General features: G+C 41.4%; 1 protein-coding gene across 2 annotated transcripts in view; it reads right to left on the bottom strand.

Moving 5' to 3' along the window:
• Positions 1-21,480, bottom strand: part of cbl (Cbl proto-oncogene) — a 93,581-nt gene extending 72,101 nt beyond the window's left edge. Inside the window, exons 1-2 of one of the 2 annotated variants that reach the window (XM_033049691.1) lie at positions 21,041-21,480; positions 4,549-4,796 (exon numbers count right to left, since the gene is read on the bottom strand). In XM_033049691.1, the coding sequence (XP_032905582.1) occupies positions 4,549-4,796; positions 21,041-21,241 (449 nt within the window). In that variant the 5' untranslated portion in view covers positions 21,242-21,480. The remainder of the gene's footprint in view (positions 1-4,548; positions 4,797-21,040) is intronic. The other variant, XM_033049692.1, reaches the window with a different exon arrangement.
• Positions 21,481-22,137: the final 657 nt, after the last annotated feature.

The following is a 22,137-nucleotide window of genomic DNA, read 5'->3' as shown; positions in this document are numbered from 1 at the left end:
CAGTAGATATAATAGAAATCAGGGGGAAAATGGTATGGTCTAAATAATTCATTTCCAAGGACAAAATTCTGCAAGAACCTGCAGATTAACACTCATCCAAAATATCCATGACAATACATTCTAGCCTTCATTTAGATTTCAGCCTTCAGCCTAGATTTCAAACTAAAACTAGCAGAAAAATGTATAAATTCATTGTATGATAGAAATTTTCCTCTATGTGAGAAATAAACATCAATATTAATTGAAAACTATCAAAATTCAAAAATAGATTGTAAAAGCTTTTATTGATGTGTATGTCCAGTCGAGGATGAGAACAGAAACCAAGAGATGGAATCCGCAAAAAAATTACAACATTGGGACAATGTGGACGAGTTGGGCCAAAGGGCCTGTTTCCATACTTTATCACTCAGATGCATAAGGTATCCAGGAACGCTGGTATACGTATTGCAAAAGGCTAATAAGCCCCTAGCAATAAACGACAGTGTTTATTGCTAGGGGATTTGCATACAAACCTATGAAGGTTATACTTCAAGTAGTACAATGATGAGATCACATCTACAGCACCGATGTACAATATTGGTCTCTTGTCTATGTTAATGCTTATATTTCAGAGATTTATTAGACTGGAATGGGCAGGTTGTGTTACAAGTAAAAGTCAGAAAGGCTAGATATGTATTGAAAGTTTACAAAAAAGAGAGATGGAACTTTATTGAAAGAAATGTGGGGTGTTGATAGGGTGACTGTGGTAAAGACATTTCCTGTTGAGGAGAAACATTTAAAACTGGAAGTTGTGGTGTAAAAAATTAAGGAGTCACTTGTTTAAGCTTAAAATTGGATGGAATTTTTCCACACCATCATCCCCACCCCCTTCGATTCACTTTTTCAAACGGTGGTGGAAACAGAGTGACTATGATATAGTTGGGATCACGGAGACATGGCTCCAGGGTGACCAAGGCTGGGAGCTGAACATCCAGGGATATTCAATATTCAGGAGGGATAGAGAGAAAGGAAAAGGAGGTGGGGTAGCGTTGCTGATTAGAGAGGAGATTAACGCAATGGAAAGGAAGGACATTAGTTTGGAGGATGTGGAATCGGTATGGGTAGAGCTGCGAAACAATAAGGGGCAGAAAACGCTGGTGGGTGTTGTGTACAGGCCACCTAACAGTAGTAGTGAAGTTGGAGGGTATCAAACAGGAAATTAGAAATGCGTGCGACAAAGGCAAAACAGTTATAATGAGTGACTTCAATCTGCATATAGATTGGGTGAATCAAATTGGCAGGGGTGCTGAGGAAGAGGATTTCTTGGAATGTATGCGGGATAGTTATCTAAATCAACATGTAGAGGAACCAACGAGAGAGCAGGCTATTTTAGACTGGGTATTGAGTAATGAGGAAGTGTTAGTTAGCAGTCTTGTTGTACGTGCCCCCTTGGGCAAGAGTGCATCCGTGGATAACAAGGGAAATCAGGGATAATATCAAAGCGAAGGATGATGCGTACAAATTAGCCAGAAAAAGCAGCATACCGGAGGACTGGGAGAAATTCAGAGACCAGCAGAGGAGGACAAAGGGCGTAATTAGGAAAGGAAAAATAGATTATGAAAGAAAACTGGCAGGGAACATAAAAACTGACTGCAAAAGTTTTTATAGATATGTGAAAAGAAAGAGATTAGTTAAAACAAATGTAGGTCCCTTGCAGTCAGAAACAGGTGAGTTGATCATGGGGAACAAGGATATGGCGGACCAATTGAATAACTACTTTGGTTCCGTCTTCACTAAGGAAGACATAAATAATCTGCCGGAAATAGCAGGGGACCGCGGGTCAAAGGAGTTGGAGGAATTGAGTGAAATCCAGGTTAGCCGGGAAGTGGTGTTGGGTAAATTGAATGGATTAAAGGCCGATAAATCCCCAGGGCCAGATAGGCTGCATCCCAGAGTACTTAAGGAAGTAGCTCCAGAAATAGTGGATGCATTAGTAATAATCTTTCAAAACTCTTTAGATTCTGGAGTAGTTACTGAGGATTGGCGGGTAGCAAACGTAACCCCACTTTTTAAGAAGGGAGGGAGAGAGAAAACGGGGAATTACAGACCAGTTAGTCTAACATCGGTAGTGGGGAAACTGCTAGAGTCAGTTATTAAAGCTGGGATAGCAGCACATTTGGAAAGTGGTGAAATCATTGGACAAAGTCAGCATGGATTTACAAAAGGTAAATCATGTCTGACGAATCTTATAGAATTTTTCGAGGATGTAACTAGTAGCGTGGATAGGGGAGAACCAGTGGATGTGGTGTATCTGGACTTCCAGAAGGCTTTCGACAAGGTTCCACATAAGAGATTAGTATACAAACTTAAAGCACACGGCATTGGGGGTTCAGTATTGATGTGGATAGAGAACTGGCTGGCAAACAGGAAGCAAAGAGTAGGAGTAAACGGGTCCTTTTCACAATGGCAGGCAGTGACTAGTGGGGTACCGCAAGGCTCAGTGCTGGGACCCCAGCTATTTACAATATATATTAATGATCTGGATGAGGGAATTGAAGGCAATATCTCCAAGTTTGCGGATGACACTAAGCTGGGGGGCAGTGTTAGCTGTGAGGAGGATGCTAGGAGACTGCAAGGTGACTTGGATAGGCTGGGTGAGTGGGCAAATGTTTGGCAGATGCAGTATAATGTGGATAAATGTGAGGTTATCCATTTTGGTGGCAAAAATAGGAAAGCAGACTATTATCTAAATGGTGGCCGACTAGGAAAAGGGGAGATGCAGCGAGACCTGGGTGTCATGGTACACCAGTCATTGAAAGTAGGCATGCAGGTGCAGCAGGCAGTGAAGAAAGTGAATGGTATGTTAGCTTTCATAGCAAAAGGATTTGAGTATAGGAGCAGGGAGGTTCTACTGCAGTTGTACAGGGTCTTGGTGAGACCACACCTGGAGTATTGCGTACAGTTTTGGTCTCCAAATCTGAGGAAGGACATTATTGCCATAGAGGGAGTGCAGAGAAGGTTCACCAGACTGATTCCTGGGATGTCAGGACTGTCTTATGAAGAAAGACTGGATAGACTTGGTTTATACTCTCTAGAATTTAGGAGATTGAGAGGGGATCTTATAGAAACTTACAAAATTCTTAAGGGGTTGGACAGGCTAGATGCAGGAAGATTGCTCCCGATGTTGGAGAAGTCCAGGACAAGGGGTCACACCTTAAGGATAAGGGGGAAATCCTTTAAAACCGAGATGAGAAGAACTTTTTTCACACAGAGAGTGGTGAATCTCTGGAACTCTCTGCCAGAGGGTAGTCGAGGCCAGTTCATTGGCTATATTTAAGAGGGAGTTAGATGTGGCCCTTGTGGCTAAGGGGATCAGAGGGTATGGAGAGAAGGCAGGTACGGGATACTGAGTTGGATGATCAGCTATGATCATATTGAATGGCGGTGCAGGCTCGAAGGGCCGAATGGCCTACTCCTGCACCTAATTTCTATGTTTCTATGTTTCAATATATTTTTAATATAGAGATGGAGAAATTCTTGATAAACAAGTAAAAGGTTGCCAGGGTAAACTGGATTGCAGATTGGTTTAGAATCAAATCGACTACAATCCCATCAAGTCTCAAGGGGCCATGGCAAATATTTCTTCCTATTTTGAAAGAATGCCCATATTAGATTTAGAAAATGTTTCAAGGCCTTTGACAGAAGCTTGCTGTTAAAAGATTATCTGGTCAAGCAAGGGATCCTGCGATCTGCAACAGAGAGCAAAGTTGTCACTGACATTGTGTGCAGAAGCCAAGCTTTCAGGACAAATTACCCTTCAAGAATTTAGCATGCACATTTGCAAGAAATGCGCAGGATGACAGAGCAGAGGTTGCAGGCCTGAACAAGCACGAAACCAATCAGCAGCTTTTGCCTTGTGAACCAACAGCAGCTGAACATGCCAGCTTGCACATCCTGCATTCACCACATACTCCCAGCTGTTAACTGAAATTATATTGAGTCTGAAGAAGGGTTTCGGCCCGAAACGTCGCCTATTTCCTTCGCTCCATAGATGCTGCTGCACCCGCTGAGTTTCCCCAGCAATTTTGTGTACCTTCGATATTCCAGCATCTGCAGTTCCCTTTTGAACAACTGAAATTATATGACAGTCCTCTTATCACAAAAAGGGGAGAAGAGTTGAACAGTATGAAAACCCTTTAGTTGCCTCACTCGAGGCAAATTGCTTTTCCCTTTATCTAGTTTCAAACATTGGAAATGTTATATAAATTCGAAAAAAAGTTTGCAACAAGTAAATATATATCAGTAACAAAGAACTGCAAATGCTGGTTTATACCAAAAGATAGACACAGAGTGCTGGAGTAACTCAGTGGGTCAGGCAGCATCTCTCGAGAAAAAGATAGGTGATATTTTGGGATGGGACACTATAAAATATTAGATTCAGTTTCGAAATGTTATACATTAAAAGTATTCCAAATAAGTATAAACTACACAAGGACTAAAATATAGACACAACCGCCAGAGTTCTGAGCATCATAAGCTGCAGCTAGAATAAAGACAATCCAATCCTACCTTGGCTGTGATGTTTCCTCGTACATTTTCTCCTTCCCTTCCTTGAAAAGGCTTATAGTTTGCTTTGTTTTTTTTAACAGGTTCTCCATGAAGACTCTGAAATATTCATTCTCTCCAAGAGCTTCCATTTTCCCCTCGTATCGATTCAGGATCAGACGTAGATGCTGGTAAGTGTCAGGCAGCAGATCAAGAATATATGGGGGACTGTTCTTCAGTCCTACTTTGGGATTTTGACACAGTCTGACCACCTACACAGAGAAAAAAGGTGAACAGAGTGTGTAAATAGACACAGGACATAAAAACAAGTGCAAATCAAAGAGTCAGAAATGATTAACAAAATAAGTCCTTTCTAAAACTAAAGCAATCCATTTAGTCAATCAGCACTGCACAGTTATTTTTACAATTATTTAAAAAAAAGAGAAGAACTAGAATGACAATCCAAATTATTTCTGAACCACTCCCACAATGCAATAATGTCTTATTTAAAGTGTAGTGTTTAAAAAAAAAAGCTTTAAAAAAATATATACGTGCTTTATGGGAGAAATACTTTAATATTGCGCAACTCAAATAATTAGTTCGCACTCTTATCAAAACCAGATAATTACATTATCATAGGCAATATACAGTGGAGCATATTTACATTTTGAATGTTAATGTAAAATGTGTATCAGATGCAGAAGGCAAATATGCTGTCTGAAATAAAATACTGTTTGAATGAAGGCTTTTGACCCCTAGCGCCCTTACTCCAAATAGTCATGTTAATTTTGGTTTCATTATTCTTTTCAGCCAGACAACTATCAAATTGGATGAAATAATCTTAGAAAGATTTGAAATCAAGACATGGGGGTGGGGGAAAATTGTTCCTTACAAAACTAAACGTATTGGGGTAAATCTTCTGCTGCTGTGTAATGGATCTACTGGTTGCTTTGCCCACAAGTAAAAGATTGAAACATTTTTGGATATTAAGGGAATTGAGAGATAAGAAAAAAAGTGTTATCTAAAAATATCAACCATGATGTTATGATGCATGCGAGGAGCAAACAGCTTGTCTCATTTCTATATCTTGCGTTGACTGGAAAAACTCAGTTGTGAAAGATCTGCACTTAGTTATTACAACCTATAATTAAGTGCACATAAACAAAATAAGTAGTAAATGTGAGATTACAGAAATTAAGAAAAAACTAGAAATGCCCTTAAATTCAGACAAATATGAAGAGAGGAATAGAACTAACATTTCAGGTCAATGATTGTCAACCTGAAGTTCTGCTGTTTCGCCACAGATGCTGCCAACTTACCAGGTGTTTCTGGCATTTTCTATTTATATAGTAGATAGACTTTCAGAGCAGTTCCACAAGTTTATATAAAGGTTGGCAGAGGAGAAACAGACCACAAAATATGCACATGGTTGCTAAGAAAACCACATCGTACCAGGGTAAAGCAGAACTAGTCTTCCCATCAGTGAGCCAGAAGTATTCCCTCACTACGTAGACATGACGATGTCAGAAATCCATGTTGGATCAAAAAACATCCTAAAGACCAGATGTGGCGAGCAAGTTAAATATCCCACATCCCTCAGATACATTATTAGTCCAAGGCTCTGCAGTCCATTGAAGCTTTTTTTTTTTTTTTTAAAGCATAATTTCTTCCTCTGTTACAATTTGTTTCAAATTTGTTTTCACAGCTTTTATGGCCTCTGCTGCAAATTGTGTTTTATGATATGCCATTCTGGATTCTAATCACAAGACTTGATTCTTCCTAGGTTTAACATCTTGTTTATTTGGTCCATTTTCACCCTCCCAAAACCATTTTTCTTCCCCCCAGCTTATCACATTAAATTTTATGTAGCCCAAACAAAAATAGAAAGACATCATTTGAATCCATATCATGTCTTTGAAAAGCAACGGGCAGGAATGTCTTAATTACAAAGATCCCTCCAGTTAATTATCTAATAAATTTGCTTGCCAACACATTTCTTGTACGGTGATAAAACTATGAATCTGTACTCCAGCAGACATCTTGAGGCATGAAAACTTGGAGGGAGTTGTGCATGGTTGTATGAGGAAAAATGAGGAAGGGCAAAGGTAAAGACAACTGAGTGAACTCTTGTTTGAAGAAACAAAAATTAATATTAAACAAGTCCTGATACCATTATTAAGGAAGTGGGTGGGAGAACAAGTAACTGAGGTTAAGAACACGAGGACAAAGTCACACTTCTATTTTTCAACTTCTCTGCTTAGAACAAGGGAAGTGAACTTGGCAGCTGAATAGACAAATTATATATATTACCAGAACATCCAGAAAGAGTAAGTGATAGCAGCAGATATTACGATATAAAATCTCATGGCATTAGAAAGGTTAGAAGAGATCAAGGTCATTTCTACCGTGGAAAATAAATACCAACTGGCAATGTACAAAATAGCAGGACAATGCTCAATCCACATGCCTGTTCCATTATTCAAAAAGATTATGGCAGATTTTTTAATCTTAGTAACACTTTCCTGCACCAAGTTTACATATCGCTCAATCCCCTTAATGTCAAAAAAAAAAATTGCAATTAGTGACTGAACCTCCATAGGTTCCCAATGACAATCCCAATGATTCGCAACCCTATAATTAAATTTCTTCTCAACCCAGACCTGAATGGTCTGCACCTATTCAGACTCTGATCCCTAGTTTTAGACATGATAACTAGGGGAAACATCATCCTGCATCCACCCTGAGAAGCCTCAAAAAGTATCACCTCTTTGTTTGAACCTCAATGAGTCTATTCAAAGGAAATCTGCAACCACACCTTCAAACTCCAGGAATCTATCTAGTAAGTCTTCAATACACTCCCTCTATTGTAAGTACATCCTTCCGTAGAGACACAAAATGCAGTCTTGCCCTATAAAATTGCAATATTTAATTTAATACTCAAAAAGTCAATGAAAGTCTTCTTTTTAATTGGTTGCTGTCTCCAATTGTTGAGCCCAGTGTTTCAAGGTGCAATTTATTTTTTCAAGTAATATATTTTTCCCTCAAAATGGCTTTCCCATCTCGTCTGCAAAAATTGGTTTACAAATTATCTAGCTGATAGGAGAAACCTTATTTAACGATTATATTATAGCTCCATTTTATTTTATAAATCAGCTTTGTACAACTACCTTCATCACATTGGAAAGAAGAAATTCAGACAAAGTAGAATCATCACAAATACATTCATATTTTCACATGTTACAGCAGTGACTGCACTTCAGATGCCATTGGCTGCTATGAGACATTCCAAAGTCAATTTGTGTGTATTCCCACAGTAAATAATAACATGCTGAAAAATCAATGCTCTTAATTTCTTTTCAAGTTTAGATCTACCCTATTTCCAATAATGTGTAGAATATTCTAGATACATGGAGTCTTGGAAAAAATTCCAGCAGCTTCAAAAACACTATTTTCCATGTCTTGCCACTATTTACTCCACAAATTTCTCACCACATTGTCATTTGACCGCATGTTCCTAGTGTAGGCATTCCATATCGGACACGTCAGAAGCAGGCAACCACTTAAAAAGCGACCTCTGTTGTCAGTGGTACCATTTCTACGGGATGCAGTGCCAAAATCTACAGTATCTATACATGGAGCGATTTTTAAACAATTTTCTGGCAACAAAACAAGATTTTCCAAACAATAATGATCAAGAAAACATCTTATATTAAAAATAAATGATTTAGTTCTTCAGCTATTTTGATTATAATTGGATTATCATATATTTTATTTCTCACTGGAGAAGCAAATCATTTTGCCCATAACTGCAATATTAAAAACATAATGTTTGACCCGAATTGAGAGCTATGAAGTTGGAAAGCAGAGCCCAAAGCCAAATTGTAAAAGTTTCTATAGGTATGTTAAAAGGAAAAGATTAGTGAAGACTAATGTCGGCCACTTACAGTCAGAGACAGGTGACTTTATAATGGGGAAACAAAGAAATGGCAGAACAGTTAAACCAGTACTTTGGTTCTGTCTTCACAAAGGAAAACACAAACAATTTCCCAGAAATACTAGGGGACTGAGGATCAATTGGGTGGGAGGAACTGAAGGGAATCCACATTAGTCAGAGAATGGTGTTAGGTAAACTGTTGGGACTGAAGGCAGATAAAGGGCCGGATGGTCTGCATCCCAGAGTACCATAGAAATCATGGATGGATTGGTGATCATTTTCCAATGTTCTCTTGACTCTGGATCAGTTCCTGTGGACTGGAGGGTAGTCCACGTAACTCACTTTTCAAGAAAGATAACTTTTGTAAATCCAAACAATAAAAACAGGTTATGCATGAAATTATAAGATGTTTTAGTGCTCTTGTAAAAAAATACCACATGAACATCTATTTAGCTCAGTTACAGAATGTTCCAGTTAATTACAGCCCTGGGCACTGATAATCCAGGTAAACAAAGCTTTCTGGGTAAAATTTGTATCTATGAATATAGACTGTACGGATTATGAATGAATTAGTCTTCTACCATATTAATGCTTTAGAGCTGTGGGCAAATTATTTCCATGTTTTAACTCACTAGCTCAACTGTGTAAGCTTCAGTAGTACAGCACTATGTAATTTAAACGGTGAAATACGATGGTATCATGATGCTGTTTCTAATTCACACATTAATGAGTGAATGTTTTATTGTTCCATTTGTTGCAAAGTTATCACAGATGGTGAGCATGGTCAGATTTTAACCCATGGGAAACATGACCTTGCCTATAAAAATTGACTTCTGCAGATAAGATTGCACTGGGAAGTAACAAAATATGTTTCCACAGAAATCATCTGATGTTAATGGTTACACCCTAACTTGGTTCAACATGATAAAGCATGTCTCACCCATCAAAATAAATTTCTAGCACTTATCTCAAGCTGCAAGAAGCATCTTTGATGTCAAACTGTGGAAAACCACCACAAGATGGATAAATGCATACAATATTAAAATCAACGGCTAAAAAAGTTACATGTTCAATCCATATTATTTGTCATGTTTAAAGGAGGCAATGTAATTTTTTACAAAAATTCTTAGCTTGTCAGACCTAGAGAAAAATTAGCAGAAATTTCAATATTCATATCCAAATGGCTTTGGACTGAGGTTTGGATCAGCTTTTGATAGTGCTGTAAATGACACGTGAAAGTCCCAACAGTTTTAATGTTTGCAAGTCATAATGGCAAGAGAATTCAATTATGTGTCACAGGCAGAAAATTCAAACAGGATAATGTACAAATCTCTTTGAAAACTGTAAAGACAAAAGTAGCTGTATAATACAAAATTGAGACAATGGGTCCAATTTGAAATGAATTAAGAGCATTAGAAGAATATCATGCTGAACCATGGGCCTGGAGGCAGTGGTGGAGCATCACAGCTCCAGTGACCCGAGTTCTATTTTGACTTCTAGTGCTGTCTGCCTGGAGATTGCATGTTCCATATGACACGGTGAGTTTCCCCATAGTGGCACGGTTTCCTCCCATATCCCAAATACATGCTAATTGCTACTATATATTAACCCGACAGTAGGTGGTTGTGGCACAATTAGGAGAGTTGATGGGCATGTAAGGGGAATAAGTTACAGGTAAAATAATTGGGAGAATGCGATGATTCTCAGTGAGATGAATGGCCTCATTCTGCACTTATCACTTGTGAACTGTTCCATGCTGAATCTCTAAACTAAACCAAGAAACGTTGATGAACTTTCTAGATTACATCTGTGCGCTGGGCCCAGGACACATCTTGAGAGAGACGCATGTCGAAGCTGTTGTCTCTCTCCACTGCCGTCCTTGAATGAGGGGTTGAGGGAGGAAGATGTTGGGGGGTAGGGGTAAGGAACTGCCGATGCTGGTTTACACCAGAGATAAGACAAAAAATGCTGGAGTTTAGAAGGATGAGGGGAGACCTCATAGAAACTTACCGAATAGTGAAAGGCTTGGATAGAGTGGACGTGGAGAGGGTGTTTCCACTGGTGGGAGTCTTGTACTTGAGAGAGTCATAGCTTCAGAATTAAAGGATGTTCTTTTAGGAAGGAGACGAGGAGGAATTTCTATAGTCAGAGGGTGGTGAATCTGTGGAATTCTTTGCCACAGAAGGCTGTGGAGGCCATCAATGGATATATTTCAGGCAGAGACAGATAGATTCTTGATTAGTACAGGTGTCAGGAGTTATGGGGAGAAGGCAGGAGAATGGGGTTAGGAGGGAGATATCGATTACTGGAGGCATTTGAATTATCTTTCAATTTGAATTATCTTTATTCGGACTTTAATGTCATTGTTATATCTTGCACTAAATGTTGTACCTTTTATCCATTATCTGTGTACTGTGGATAATGCGATTCATGTATGTAGTCTTTTCTTTGACTGGATAGCACATAAACAAAAGCTTTTCACTCTACCTTAGTACATGTGACAAAAAAAAATAATAATCTAGGAAGCGCTACGAGTCAATGCAGGGAAACCGGGTTAGCCCGATATGACAACTTGGTCAGCATGGACAAGGAGGGTGCTCTACAAAACAACTCTTGTTACATCTTCAATCAGATGTAATAAGCTTTTGAATGAATCTATTCAGCTGTGAAATGCAGAGAGGGTTGTCGATGAAGACTAAAGCATCAAAGCTGAGAGCATCGTGTGGAACATGATGGATATTGACTATATAATCCTCAAAAAGGCAGCGTGCTGGCAGTTCTTATCTCTTACACTACCCTGGACTTGTTTTTTCTAATTGTGTATTCTTGCACTAATGTCTTGTTTTTTTTTTTACCTTTTTCTTTTCACCATGTTGCAGATTTGAGAGTAATTTATGTTTTTGTGTTGTCTAAAATCCCTCTAATGCTGCTGCAAGCAAGACCTTCATTATGCCTGTACTTCACCATGCTTGTGCATGTGGCCTTAAACTCTACTCGACTTACTTACACAAAGGGCAGGAAGAGAGAATGCACTAAATAGGATTGCTTTTTGCTCGGATGCAGCAACAAATACTTTTTTTTTTTTAAGCGGCAAAGAAAGGCTGTCAGGAAATCCAAGAGTGAATCACTTGGGACAGCAACAGAAATTAGAGAAAATTGCAATTGTTGAATGATATTTTTGTTTTTTGCACTCAAACCTGAAAAGACAAGATAAAACTTGAGAGGGAAGATGAATTGAGTGGAGGTGGGAGGAGGAGGTGAAATAATGCAAGAGAATTGAAAGAAAATGAAAACGAAGCCACAACCAACAGCCAAAATCTTGACAAGAAAAACATAAGTCACATAGATATGGTCACATGAAACAAAATATAACTTGGAAGTGCATGATGAGAAAGGAAATGTGGAGAAATAGGTACAAATACAAAGATTGATATTGGTCAGTGAATGCAACAACAACGTGATCAAAGTCCCAATACATTTCAGCAGATGCCCGATACCTCAAAAGCAAAATAACAACGTATTATTTTTCCAGCTTAAGTGTTGAAATTTGCTTAAATAGAATAAACTAAAGTTTTGATTACTCATTCTGATTAATTCATATTTATCTGTCCAGCATATTAAATAGCAAAAACAATTACCCAGCTCATCCACCTGGCAAATAAGCACAGCTAGTCACTAATATTTCACCCTCAAGCTACCAAATTAGCCACGAGCCAGACTTTGTGAACAGGTCTTTCATTGATAACCTTGTATCTTGTTCTATTGCTTTTTATTATTCATTCAATGAATATGGATGCCTCTGGCAACAGCAGCATTTACTGTCCATCCCCGATTATAGATAACTACTTGGTGGTCACTTAAAACAGACTGGGCAAGATTAGTATAATTTCTCTTCGAAGGATATTCCTAGTTATCTTTCCTAAAACTATTCTCGGCTTTCAATTCCTGGTTTTCTTTTAAATAATTACATGAATTCCCTGCTGCCTATGGTGGGCTTCAAATTATGTCTCTAGACCAAAGTTAACTACTGGTTGGTAAATTAATCACTATACTACTGTTACGGAAATTGATCAGATATGGAGAGAATGGATGATAATTTCAATTACTCTACCAAAGGTCAATTGACTCCTCAATACTGCAAAATGTTGCCCTGAAGTCTTCCCCACACCCCAAAGAAATACAAACACAATCCAGCAATAGCAGAAAAGATGACCCCACACTCTATTGTTGGATACTTATCACATTTCATAATTGCTCAGTGCTCAAGGAAAGTTATTATTTCTATCATCAAGTAATGAGAAAAGAAAGTGGAAGTGGAAATATCATAGCATGTTTCAAATATACACAGTAGACTTTCCAACACTATAGATCTTCGGTGGAACCACATCTGGAGTGATGTTTAGGTCTCTCATTTACAAGAGGTTATACCTGCCTTAAAGGCAAAAACAGAGAAGATCCATTGGGTTTATTCTTAGTATGAAGGGGTTGGCACATGAAGATATCAGGGTTTTACTTACTGAAGCTTAGCAAAATAAGAAGTGTTCTCATTGAAATATAATTAAGGGTCAGAAAGACATATTTGGATTGATAAGTATTAAATAGTTATTAGAATCAGGCAGGAAAATGAAGTTGAGGACAATAATCAGGTCTGTCTTATAAAATTGCAGATAGGCCAGAAAGGCTGCATGGTCTTCTGCTACTCCATTTTCTTCCATACTTATAAATCGATGCACTCAGTAGAACCGTGTCATTTGTTATGATTCAAATCAAATAGAGGGAATGGATGATGGTGCTGATGTAAATTACTCTACCAGACTTCAGTGCTGTAAAATCCTATGCTGCAACCCCCACCCCCCTCCCAAAGAAAGCCAAACACAATAGGACAGCTTATTTGTTTTCTGAAATTACATTAGAGAACCACTTTAATTTCTTTCACTACACTTTTACACAAGTTTAGAGATACAGCATAGAAACAGGCCCTTCAGGCCACAGAATTCACGCTGACCATCAATCGCCCATTCACACAAGCTCCATGTTATCACACTTTTACACCCACTCCTTACGCACCGGGGCCAATTTACATTGACCAATTAACCTACAAACATGCAAATCTTTGGGATGCGGGAGGAAACCGGAGCACCCAGTGGAAATCCATGCAGTCACAGGGAGAACATGCAAACTCCATACAGATAGCACCCGAAGTCAGGATCAAACAAGTCTCTCTGGCACTGTGAAGCAGCTGTTCTACCAGCTGCACCACTCTACCTTTTATTTTGTTACAAGTCAAATTCTCACAGTACGATCAAGTGATTTGAATTTGTTCCCTGGATTACGTGTTCAGAAACATAACACTACAATATTTTTTTATTTCCATTGACATTGCTCTTTACCTATTTTGTTACAATTAATGGAAGACATAGTCTGGTGAAAAACTGCAAAGAAAAATTTTAAACAAAAGTGCAAATCCTGTAAGTAACCCCTATACTCCATATTATTTTACATTGATTTTCAAATTCAGATGTAATCGTAAGTTGACAGCTAAACCCATTGAGCCATTTCAGAAGACGTTTGCAATTTTTTGGATACATGAACACTTAATTTAGAAATTCATTCATTCATCATCGTTGAAAACAGTAGCAACGCAGTGGCGCTAGTTTCCTATGGAAAAGGTGACGGACGCACCACACATCTCTGTCCTCCTGTTCCTGCAGACTACCACCGCTAGAAGTACAGGATTTTGGTGTGTGTGTGTGTGCGCGCTTTATCAACATTCCTTACAATGCTATGTATGACAGTGATCGCAACTTCTACTGAAGTGTGGGTGGCCGTTGGCTTGCTAGAAGCTCATCTGCTCTTTGACGGGTCTTGTTTTTGGTCCTGCTGGGGGTCCACAGCTCCCTCCTCACCTGGCAAACCAGGTGCTGGAGACGGTTTAGTCGCCGACTATCCGACCAGGTAGCACGGGATTACATGGTACCCGTGGCGGGGGAAGGGGGACTCCCCCCAACCCGACGTGATAATTCGGAAATGAGCGTGTTAAAATAAAAACTCTTAAAAAAAATTAAAATAAATTTAAACTGGGGCATAGCAGCTATATAGCAGACTGGACCAATAGGAATTATTTGACCAATATAGTTAGGCAAGGCAAGGCAACTTTATTTATATAGCACATTTCATACACGAGGCAGACTCAAAGTTAAAAATAAAATGCAGATTTACAAAGATTTTAGGAAAAACTTGGAGATATTAAAGACACCATTCAGTTTTATAGCAATTTATAAATCAGTGTGGACATTAATTGCAGAGAATGGAGGGGAATGTTTAACCCTTACATTACACTATTCTTAATTAGCCCATGTCTATCTAAATGCATATCCCTTATCCCTCAGAATCTTCTCTTGTAACTAGCCTACAATAGGAATACAGGCAATTTGGTTATGTTATTTTAATTGCAATCCTGAGAAACTGTGTAGTAGAAAATGATGTTATAAAGAAAATTGTGTCAATGGGGGAAAAGGAGAATAGTGGCTAGAAAGTTTCAAACTTTCAGTAACAAAGTTACTTTTCCCCACAGCGTTTTCAAAAACAAAATATCTTTAAGGGCTGCATGTTACATTGTTTGATAGAGTATCATTGCACAAGTGTCAATGATGCTTATCTATTTCAATGACCACGCACAGTTAGAGTTAGCAGTTGATTTTTTTAAGTGACAATGGCATCCGATTACTGCTGAGAGTTTCCATGAAACAAGATTTTTCTCCCCATGTACTGCTTAAACCCAATAATTTTTTTTCTGTTTGTCAACTTCCAAAGTAAGTTTTAAGTATTTCTCTCATCCCCAATTGAAATTGCATTATAGAAACATAGAAAAATAGGTGCAGGAGTAGCCCATTTGGCCCTTCGAGGTTGATCATTTAAAATCAGTACCCCGTTCCTGCTTTCCCCCCCATATCCCTTGATTCTTCTAGCCCCAAGAGCTAAATCTAACTCTCGAATTGGCTCAGATAATACAAACATTATTCCCTGATTCATCACTCACACTATATACAATTTGCTTATGAAAATGGCATTATAGCAGGCTATCTGAAATGAGACATAACAAGAGAATCAAGATAAATACATGAGAAAGGAATAAAGTGCGACAATGGATTTAAATGAAGAGACGGATGGTCATGTGCATCACAAATGCTAACACAGAATAGGTACAGCAGAGCAACAGCTAAATGTATCTATGTCAAGAGAGTGTCAAGGTGACCTGGCCAATATTTGATTAACAAATTCATTAAAAACAAATTCACATCATTGTTTATAGGATCATAGAATTGCACACCACAGAAATGGGCCCTTTAGTACCACTATAATTCTTATCTACAAAGTTCACCATTTGCTCACATTAGGCACATACCCCCACCCCCCCCCCCCCCGACACCTTTCCTGGGGGCTTCCGATATGCCACTATTCCTACATTATAAGATATATCATCTAAAGTCACGTTATTATTAAGTGGCTGCAGAACATGATACTTCCTGTGGATTAAATGTCACATAACGTAATTTCCTCTTTCAATATCTAGATCTGTCCTCCTTTTGAGCAATAAATTGCCTGAATTGCAAACATCACTCAAAAACATTCACAATCGTGCAGGGAGATTGGAGCTACAAATGACCGCTTCTTCAATTGTAGGAGCATTGTTTTAAGGTTAAGCCCTGCCTTCACCTGTTCCTCATGTGCACGCACACACACACTTACCACCAAGATATTTGCATGAAAAGCAGAAGTTAATTTTTTTCCAAAGGTTAGTAATGTTCAACTGATGATAATAATGTAATAGTAATGTCCAGCCTATGATGAAATGGTTAAAAGCAAAAAAATGCTGGAAATACTTAATAGGCCAGCCAGCAACTATGGCTAAAGAAATAGATGTTGTGTGACTTGCCAAGTATTTCTGTTTTAATTTCAGATTTTCAGCAGCTGCAGGTTTTGCATTTCAGACATTGACTACGGTCTAAGATGTCTTTGCAAATCAAACTCATATCAGGATGCAAAAAACCTTTAAAAACACTCTTATTCAATATATTATACAATGTTTTTTGAATTGTACAATGTTTAGATTTTGGTTTCTAAACATTTTAAAAAGCGAAAATGTATACCTTCATTTGTACATAACTGACCTTTCACGAAATTTTAAAAGCTTTACTGACAGAATATTGGTAAACAAAATCATACAAGTCATTCAAAGAAGATAGGCCAGTTTTTCTTCAGTTACTACCGTGACAAGGCGAAATCAACAACACACAGTCAAACAGATACAAAAAAAAGTCAATTATCACATCACTAACATAATACCGTGCTTTTGCCAGTTAAAAAATTACAAGGAAATTTTAGCTCCTGCTGTTTTAAGCTGTGTACTACTAAGGTAGAGAATTGTTCATGTCATTATGAGAAATTGTTTGTGAAATTTACTGTTGGTATATTTCACACCCAAGCAACAAGATAATTGGAACACTTAAGTCAGGCTGTTGTTCGTCAACTACAGATCATCGTTCAACAATGTCATCCTTCCCAAACTCATCACCAAGACCTCATCAGCAGACCTCAATTAGTGCGGATCAGTAACAACATCTTCTCCTCACTGACCATCCTCAGAGGTGCGCCTCAAGCCTAATCTCTTTACACCCATGACTATGGCACTAAGCACAGCTCCATTGCCATCTACAAATTTACTGTGGTTGGCCAAATCACAGGCAATGACGATTCACCGTTCAGGAGACCTGGTGGAATGGTGCACCACATCCGGTCATTTACCATTAACAAGATCAAGGAACTAATTGTTGACTTCAAAAATGCAATGTTGGAAGGCCACATGCCAGTTTCTATTGGTGGGTTGGGAGTGGAGAGAATTAGCAACTTCAAACTCCGAGGCAATAACATCTCATGTGGCCTATCCTCGGCCCAGCATGCATGTGTAATCTCAAAGAGGGCATGCCAGCACCTCTACTTCCTTAGACGCTTAAAGAGATTTGGCAGGTCACTGAATACTCCAATACAAATTCTACAGATGTAACGTAGAAAGTATCCTGACTAGTTGGAATTCTAACACACAGAAGTTGCAGAGAATGGTGGACTCAGCCCTCTCCACATGCACAGCTTTCCCCACCATCAAAATCATCCACGAGACACTACCGCAAGGCGGCGGCATCTATCATCGACAATCCCCACAATCTGGTCCATGCCATCTCCTTGCTGCTATCATCAGTCCGGAGGTACAGTGTGAAGTCCCACATCACCAGCTACTTTCCTATAACGAATCAGGTTCTTGAACCAACCTGCACAAATGTGCAAGAATTGACACTCCAGCTTCTTGCATTCAACACCATTATACCATCAAAACTGATCACCAAACTCGGTAACCTGGGCATCGACCCCTCCCTCTGCAACTGGATACTGGACTTTCCAACCAACAGACCCCAGTCTGTTAGGTTAGACAAGCACACCTCTTCAACCCTCACCCTCAACACTGGCGTTCCACAGGGCTGTGTGCTGAGCCCCCTCCTCTACTCCCTCTTCACCTATGACTGCACACCTGTACATGGTACTAACACCATCATCAAGTATGCAGATGATACAACGGTGATTGGCCTCATCAGCAACAACGATGAGTCGGCCTACAGGGAGGAGGTCCAGCACTTAGCAGCATTGTGCGCTGACAACAACCTGGCCCTTAACTCCAAGAAGACCAAGGAGCTCATTGTAGACTACAGGAAGTCCAGGGACGGCACGCACACCCCCATCCACATTAACGGGACGGAGGTGGAACGTGTTTCTAGCTTCAGGTTCCTGGGAGACAACATCTCCGATGACCTCTCTTGGACCCACAATACCTCAACTCTGATCAAGAAGGCTCACCAGCGTCTCTTCTTCCTGAGGAGACTGAAGAAGGTCCATCTGTCTCCTCAGATCCTGGTGAACTTCTACCGCTGCACCATCGAGAGCATCCTTACCAAATGCATCACAGTATGGTATGGCAACTGCTCTGTCTCCGACCGGAAGGCATTGCAGAGGGTGGTGAAAATTGCCCAACGCATCACCGGTTCCTCGCTCCCCTCCATTGAGTCTGTCCAAAGCAAGCGTTGTCTGCGGAGGGCGCTCAGCATCGCCAAGGACTGCTCTCACCCCAACCATGGACTGTTTACCCTCCTACCATCCGGGAGGCGCTACAGGTCTCTCCGTTGCCGAACCAGCAGGTCCAGGAACAGCTTCTTCCCGGCGGCTGTCACTCTACTCAACAACGTACCTCGGTGACTGCCAATCACCTCCCCCCCCCCGGACACTTATTATTATTTATTCAAATCATTTGCTATGTCGCTCTTCCAGGGAGATGCTAAATACATTTCGTTGTCTCTGTACTGTACACTGACAATGACAATTAAAATTGAATCTGAATCTGAATCTTGTGTCTATCTTCTGTACAACTATAATCTTACCTCAGTAAATGAAAGCCAAGTATAGCAAAGCCATATCTTGCACTATCATAGTCTTTTTATTTGCTAAATGTCTATTTACAAACTTATAAGCTTCTAATCCCCCCCCCCCCCCCACCACACACCATTTCACAATCTTCTCTTGCAGATACCTCTCAATTTTCGCGTAAATGACAATAATAATGACACAACTAATAAAATAATCACAGGCACTGAAATAACTTGCACTTCACACATAACAGACAGTCTCTGCACTACAAGCTACATTTTATAAACTTAAAGAGTAAGACTCTCTGCAAGTCCATTAAATATTGTGCACTCATTCAAACGAGTGACATTAAAACTTCATAAATTCACAATTTTCATGAACAAAATAAATTGAATATCTATTTACCTGCACTGGTGTGAATCACTTATAACAAGTAGAACACATACTGCAATTACATCTCCCACCTGGCTTACTATGAATGAATGTACCAATCCAGCAAGGATGACATCCATAAAAACAGAGATTCTGAAATAATGGTGGAAATCCAATGCTGCCTTCAAACATGTTTGGCAAATATAATTTGGAATTTATATCAACTTTAAAGATTTGAAGAGGTCTACAATAGTTGTAATATCTGTTAAAAGCACATCATACCAATTGTTATTCTAAATTAGTAAATTATTCTAAATCAGAAATTAGTAAATGTCCTGAAGTCTAAAAGCATGCTGATAAGAATGTCATTCAATTCAAGCTACACACTGACCATCAATTGGTTTCTCCATTGTTCTCCATGGGAAAATTAGTTTTTAACATAACTGATGTCACCCCCAGGAGATGGCACCCAGTATTTATGCTAACAAAGAAACTGCACTTAGGAGTTTACAAGTCGACAATCTTAATCCTGCAGCAGTAGTAAAATTTGCACCCAGTTCTTATGTCAATCTTGAAATCATGAAAATGCCCAAACAAAGGAAGACAGAGCAACAGGCCTAAAAGACCTCCTCCAGCAGAGCCAATCTGCTTTGATCAATCCAATTTTACTAACATGCCAGCACAACTCCCATGAAAGCTAGAATCAGGCACATGATCTGTTGGTCATCAATAACCACCAACCAATCATCTGACTCAATATTGAGACTTGTTTCACCAATTCTATCATTCTTTATCGCTCCCGACAAACTCTCCATACTCATAACATCTCTCAAGATCTTGGGTCCTCCTTCACCCAGAGCTACACTAACCATAGTTCAAATACAAATACCCTTCCTCATTTCGCCTTTGCCCTTCTCCATCCCTCCCCAACCCCCTCAGCTCCTCCTTTCTCCAATCTTCACAGCTCAATTCCTCTCTGACATCCTCCACCACTCTCCCATCAATCCCCTTCCCTCTTTCCCCACCTCCTTCCAGTCCCAACTCTCTCTCTCAGACTCCCCTTCAACCCCAGTTCCACATCTCTCCAACCCCAGCACCACCATCCATCTACCCCACTCCCGCCCTTAACCCCCTGCTCAGGCACCCACCTAAGCCCCCCCCCGCTCCCCCCTCCCACACATCCTCCCCCTCTTCCAACCAGCCCTTCCCACCTGCTGCCACCCTTTCTTCCCCTACCCCTCGCCCCTTTTCTCCCTCTCCCACACTCCTTCCCTCACCATCTCCCTACCCCCTCCCATCCTATCCATCCATCTCAACTGCATCCCTTGACTCCCCTATCCTCGCTCACCCCCTATTTCTCTCCCCTCCATCCCCCAGTCTCACCCCCCTCGGATCGGCCAGTATGCCCCCCACCCTCTTTAACCTTCTCTCCTCACTGATCCCCCCATTCTCCCACACCCCCTCCTCTCCCCTCACCCACTTGCCCTTCCGTCTCGTCCTCACCACCCTCCCTTCTCCTCTTCCCTCACCCTTTTCCCACCACTCCCCCACCCACCTTCATCCTCTCCCCACCCTCTCCTCTGTTCCCTCACCGTCTTCATCCTCTACCCCTTTCTCTCTCCCCCCCTCCTCTCCCCCTCCTCACCCCACATTCACCCCCTCCTCTCCCCACCCTCACCCCCTCCTCTCCCCACCCTCACCCCCTCCTCTCCCCACCCTCACCCCCTCCTCTCCCCGCACCTTGTCCATGAGCTTCCAGCATTTCTCCACGGTCCGCTTGTCCACGACGCCGGCCTGTTGCAGTTGCTGCTGCTGTTGGTGGTGGTGCTGGGGCTGGAAGGCATCCTTCACCAGCCCGATGAAGCCGCTCGCCTTCCTCAGGTTGCTGCCCCGCGCCGCCGCCGCCGCTGCTGCTGCTGCTGCTGCTGCCGCCGCCGCCATCGACACCCGACCCGATCCGACCCACCGGCACGAAATAAATATAAATCTGTGGCAACTGCTGAGGTGGAGCGACGGCCCAGAGGATAAGGCGGCGGGTTTACTTCATGGAAAGCGCCTTTATTTTAATGGAGGGGGGGTTTAAAGCGGAATCGCCGCCGACTGGGCTCGAGCTCGAGCTCCGCTGGCGCAGCCCGCCCTGCGCGCGCGTCATCCCGCCCCGCCCTGCGCGCGCGTCATCCCGCCCCGCCCCGCCCTGCGCGCGCGTCATCCCGCCCCGCCCCGCCCTGCGCGCGCGTCATCCCGCCCCGGCCCCGCCCTGCGCGCGCGTCATCCCGCCCCGGCCCCGCCCTGCGCGCGCGTCATCCCGCACCGCCCCGCCCACCCGCGTCATGGGTCAGCGCCGCGCGGACCGCACAGGGACAACCGGGGGAGGGGGGTGGAGAGAGTGTGCGCCTGCGCACGGCGCCATCATTCACGCTGGCAGGGCGCTGCCTGGAGCAGAACAAAAGATGGATGTCATTGGGAGGAAGGGAGGGAGGAGGTGATGAGGGGGTGATGAAGGGAGGAGGTGATGAGGGGGAGGATGATGAGGGGGAGGAAGAGAGGGGAGGAGGTGATGAGGGAATGGAAGGAGGGGGCGATGGAGGGCATGAGACTACAGATGGCACAATGGGCTAAGTGTTCGGCTGGCGACCGGAAGGTAGCCGGTTCGAATCCCGCTTGGAGTGCATACTGTCGTTGTGTCCTTGGGCAAGACACTTCACCCACCTTTGCCCGTGTGTGAATGTGTGTGAGTGATTGGTGGTGGTCGGAGGGGCCGTAGGCGCAGATTGGCAGCCACGCTTCCGTCAGTCTGCCCCAGGGCAGCTGTGGCTACAGAAGTAGCTTACCACCAC

Source organism: Amblyraja radiata, chromosome 33 (assembly GCF_010909765.2).
Source record: "Amblyraja radiata isolate CabotCenter1 chromosome 33, sAmbRad1.1.pri, whole genome shotgun sequence".
NCBI lineage: Eukaryota > Metazoa > Chordata > Chondrichthyes > Rajiformes > Rajidae > Amblyraja > Amblyraja radiata.
Note: the sequence above shows the minus strand (reverse complement) of the source record. Positions and strands in the feature narration are given on the sequence as shown.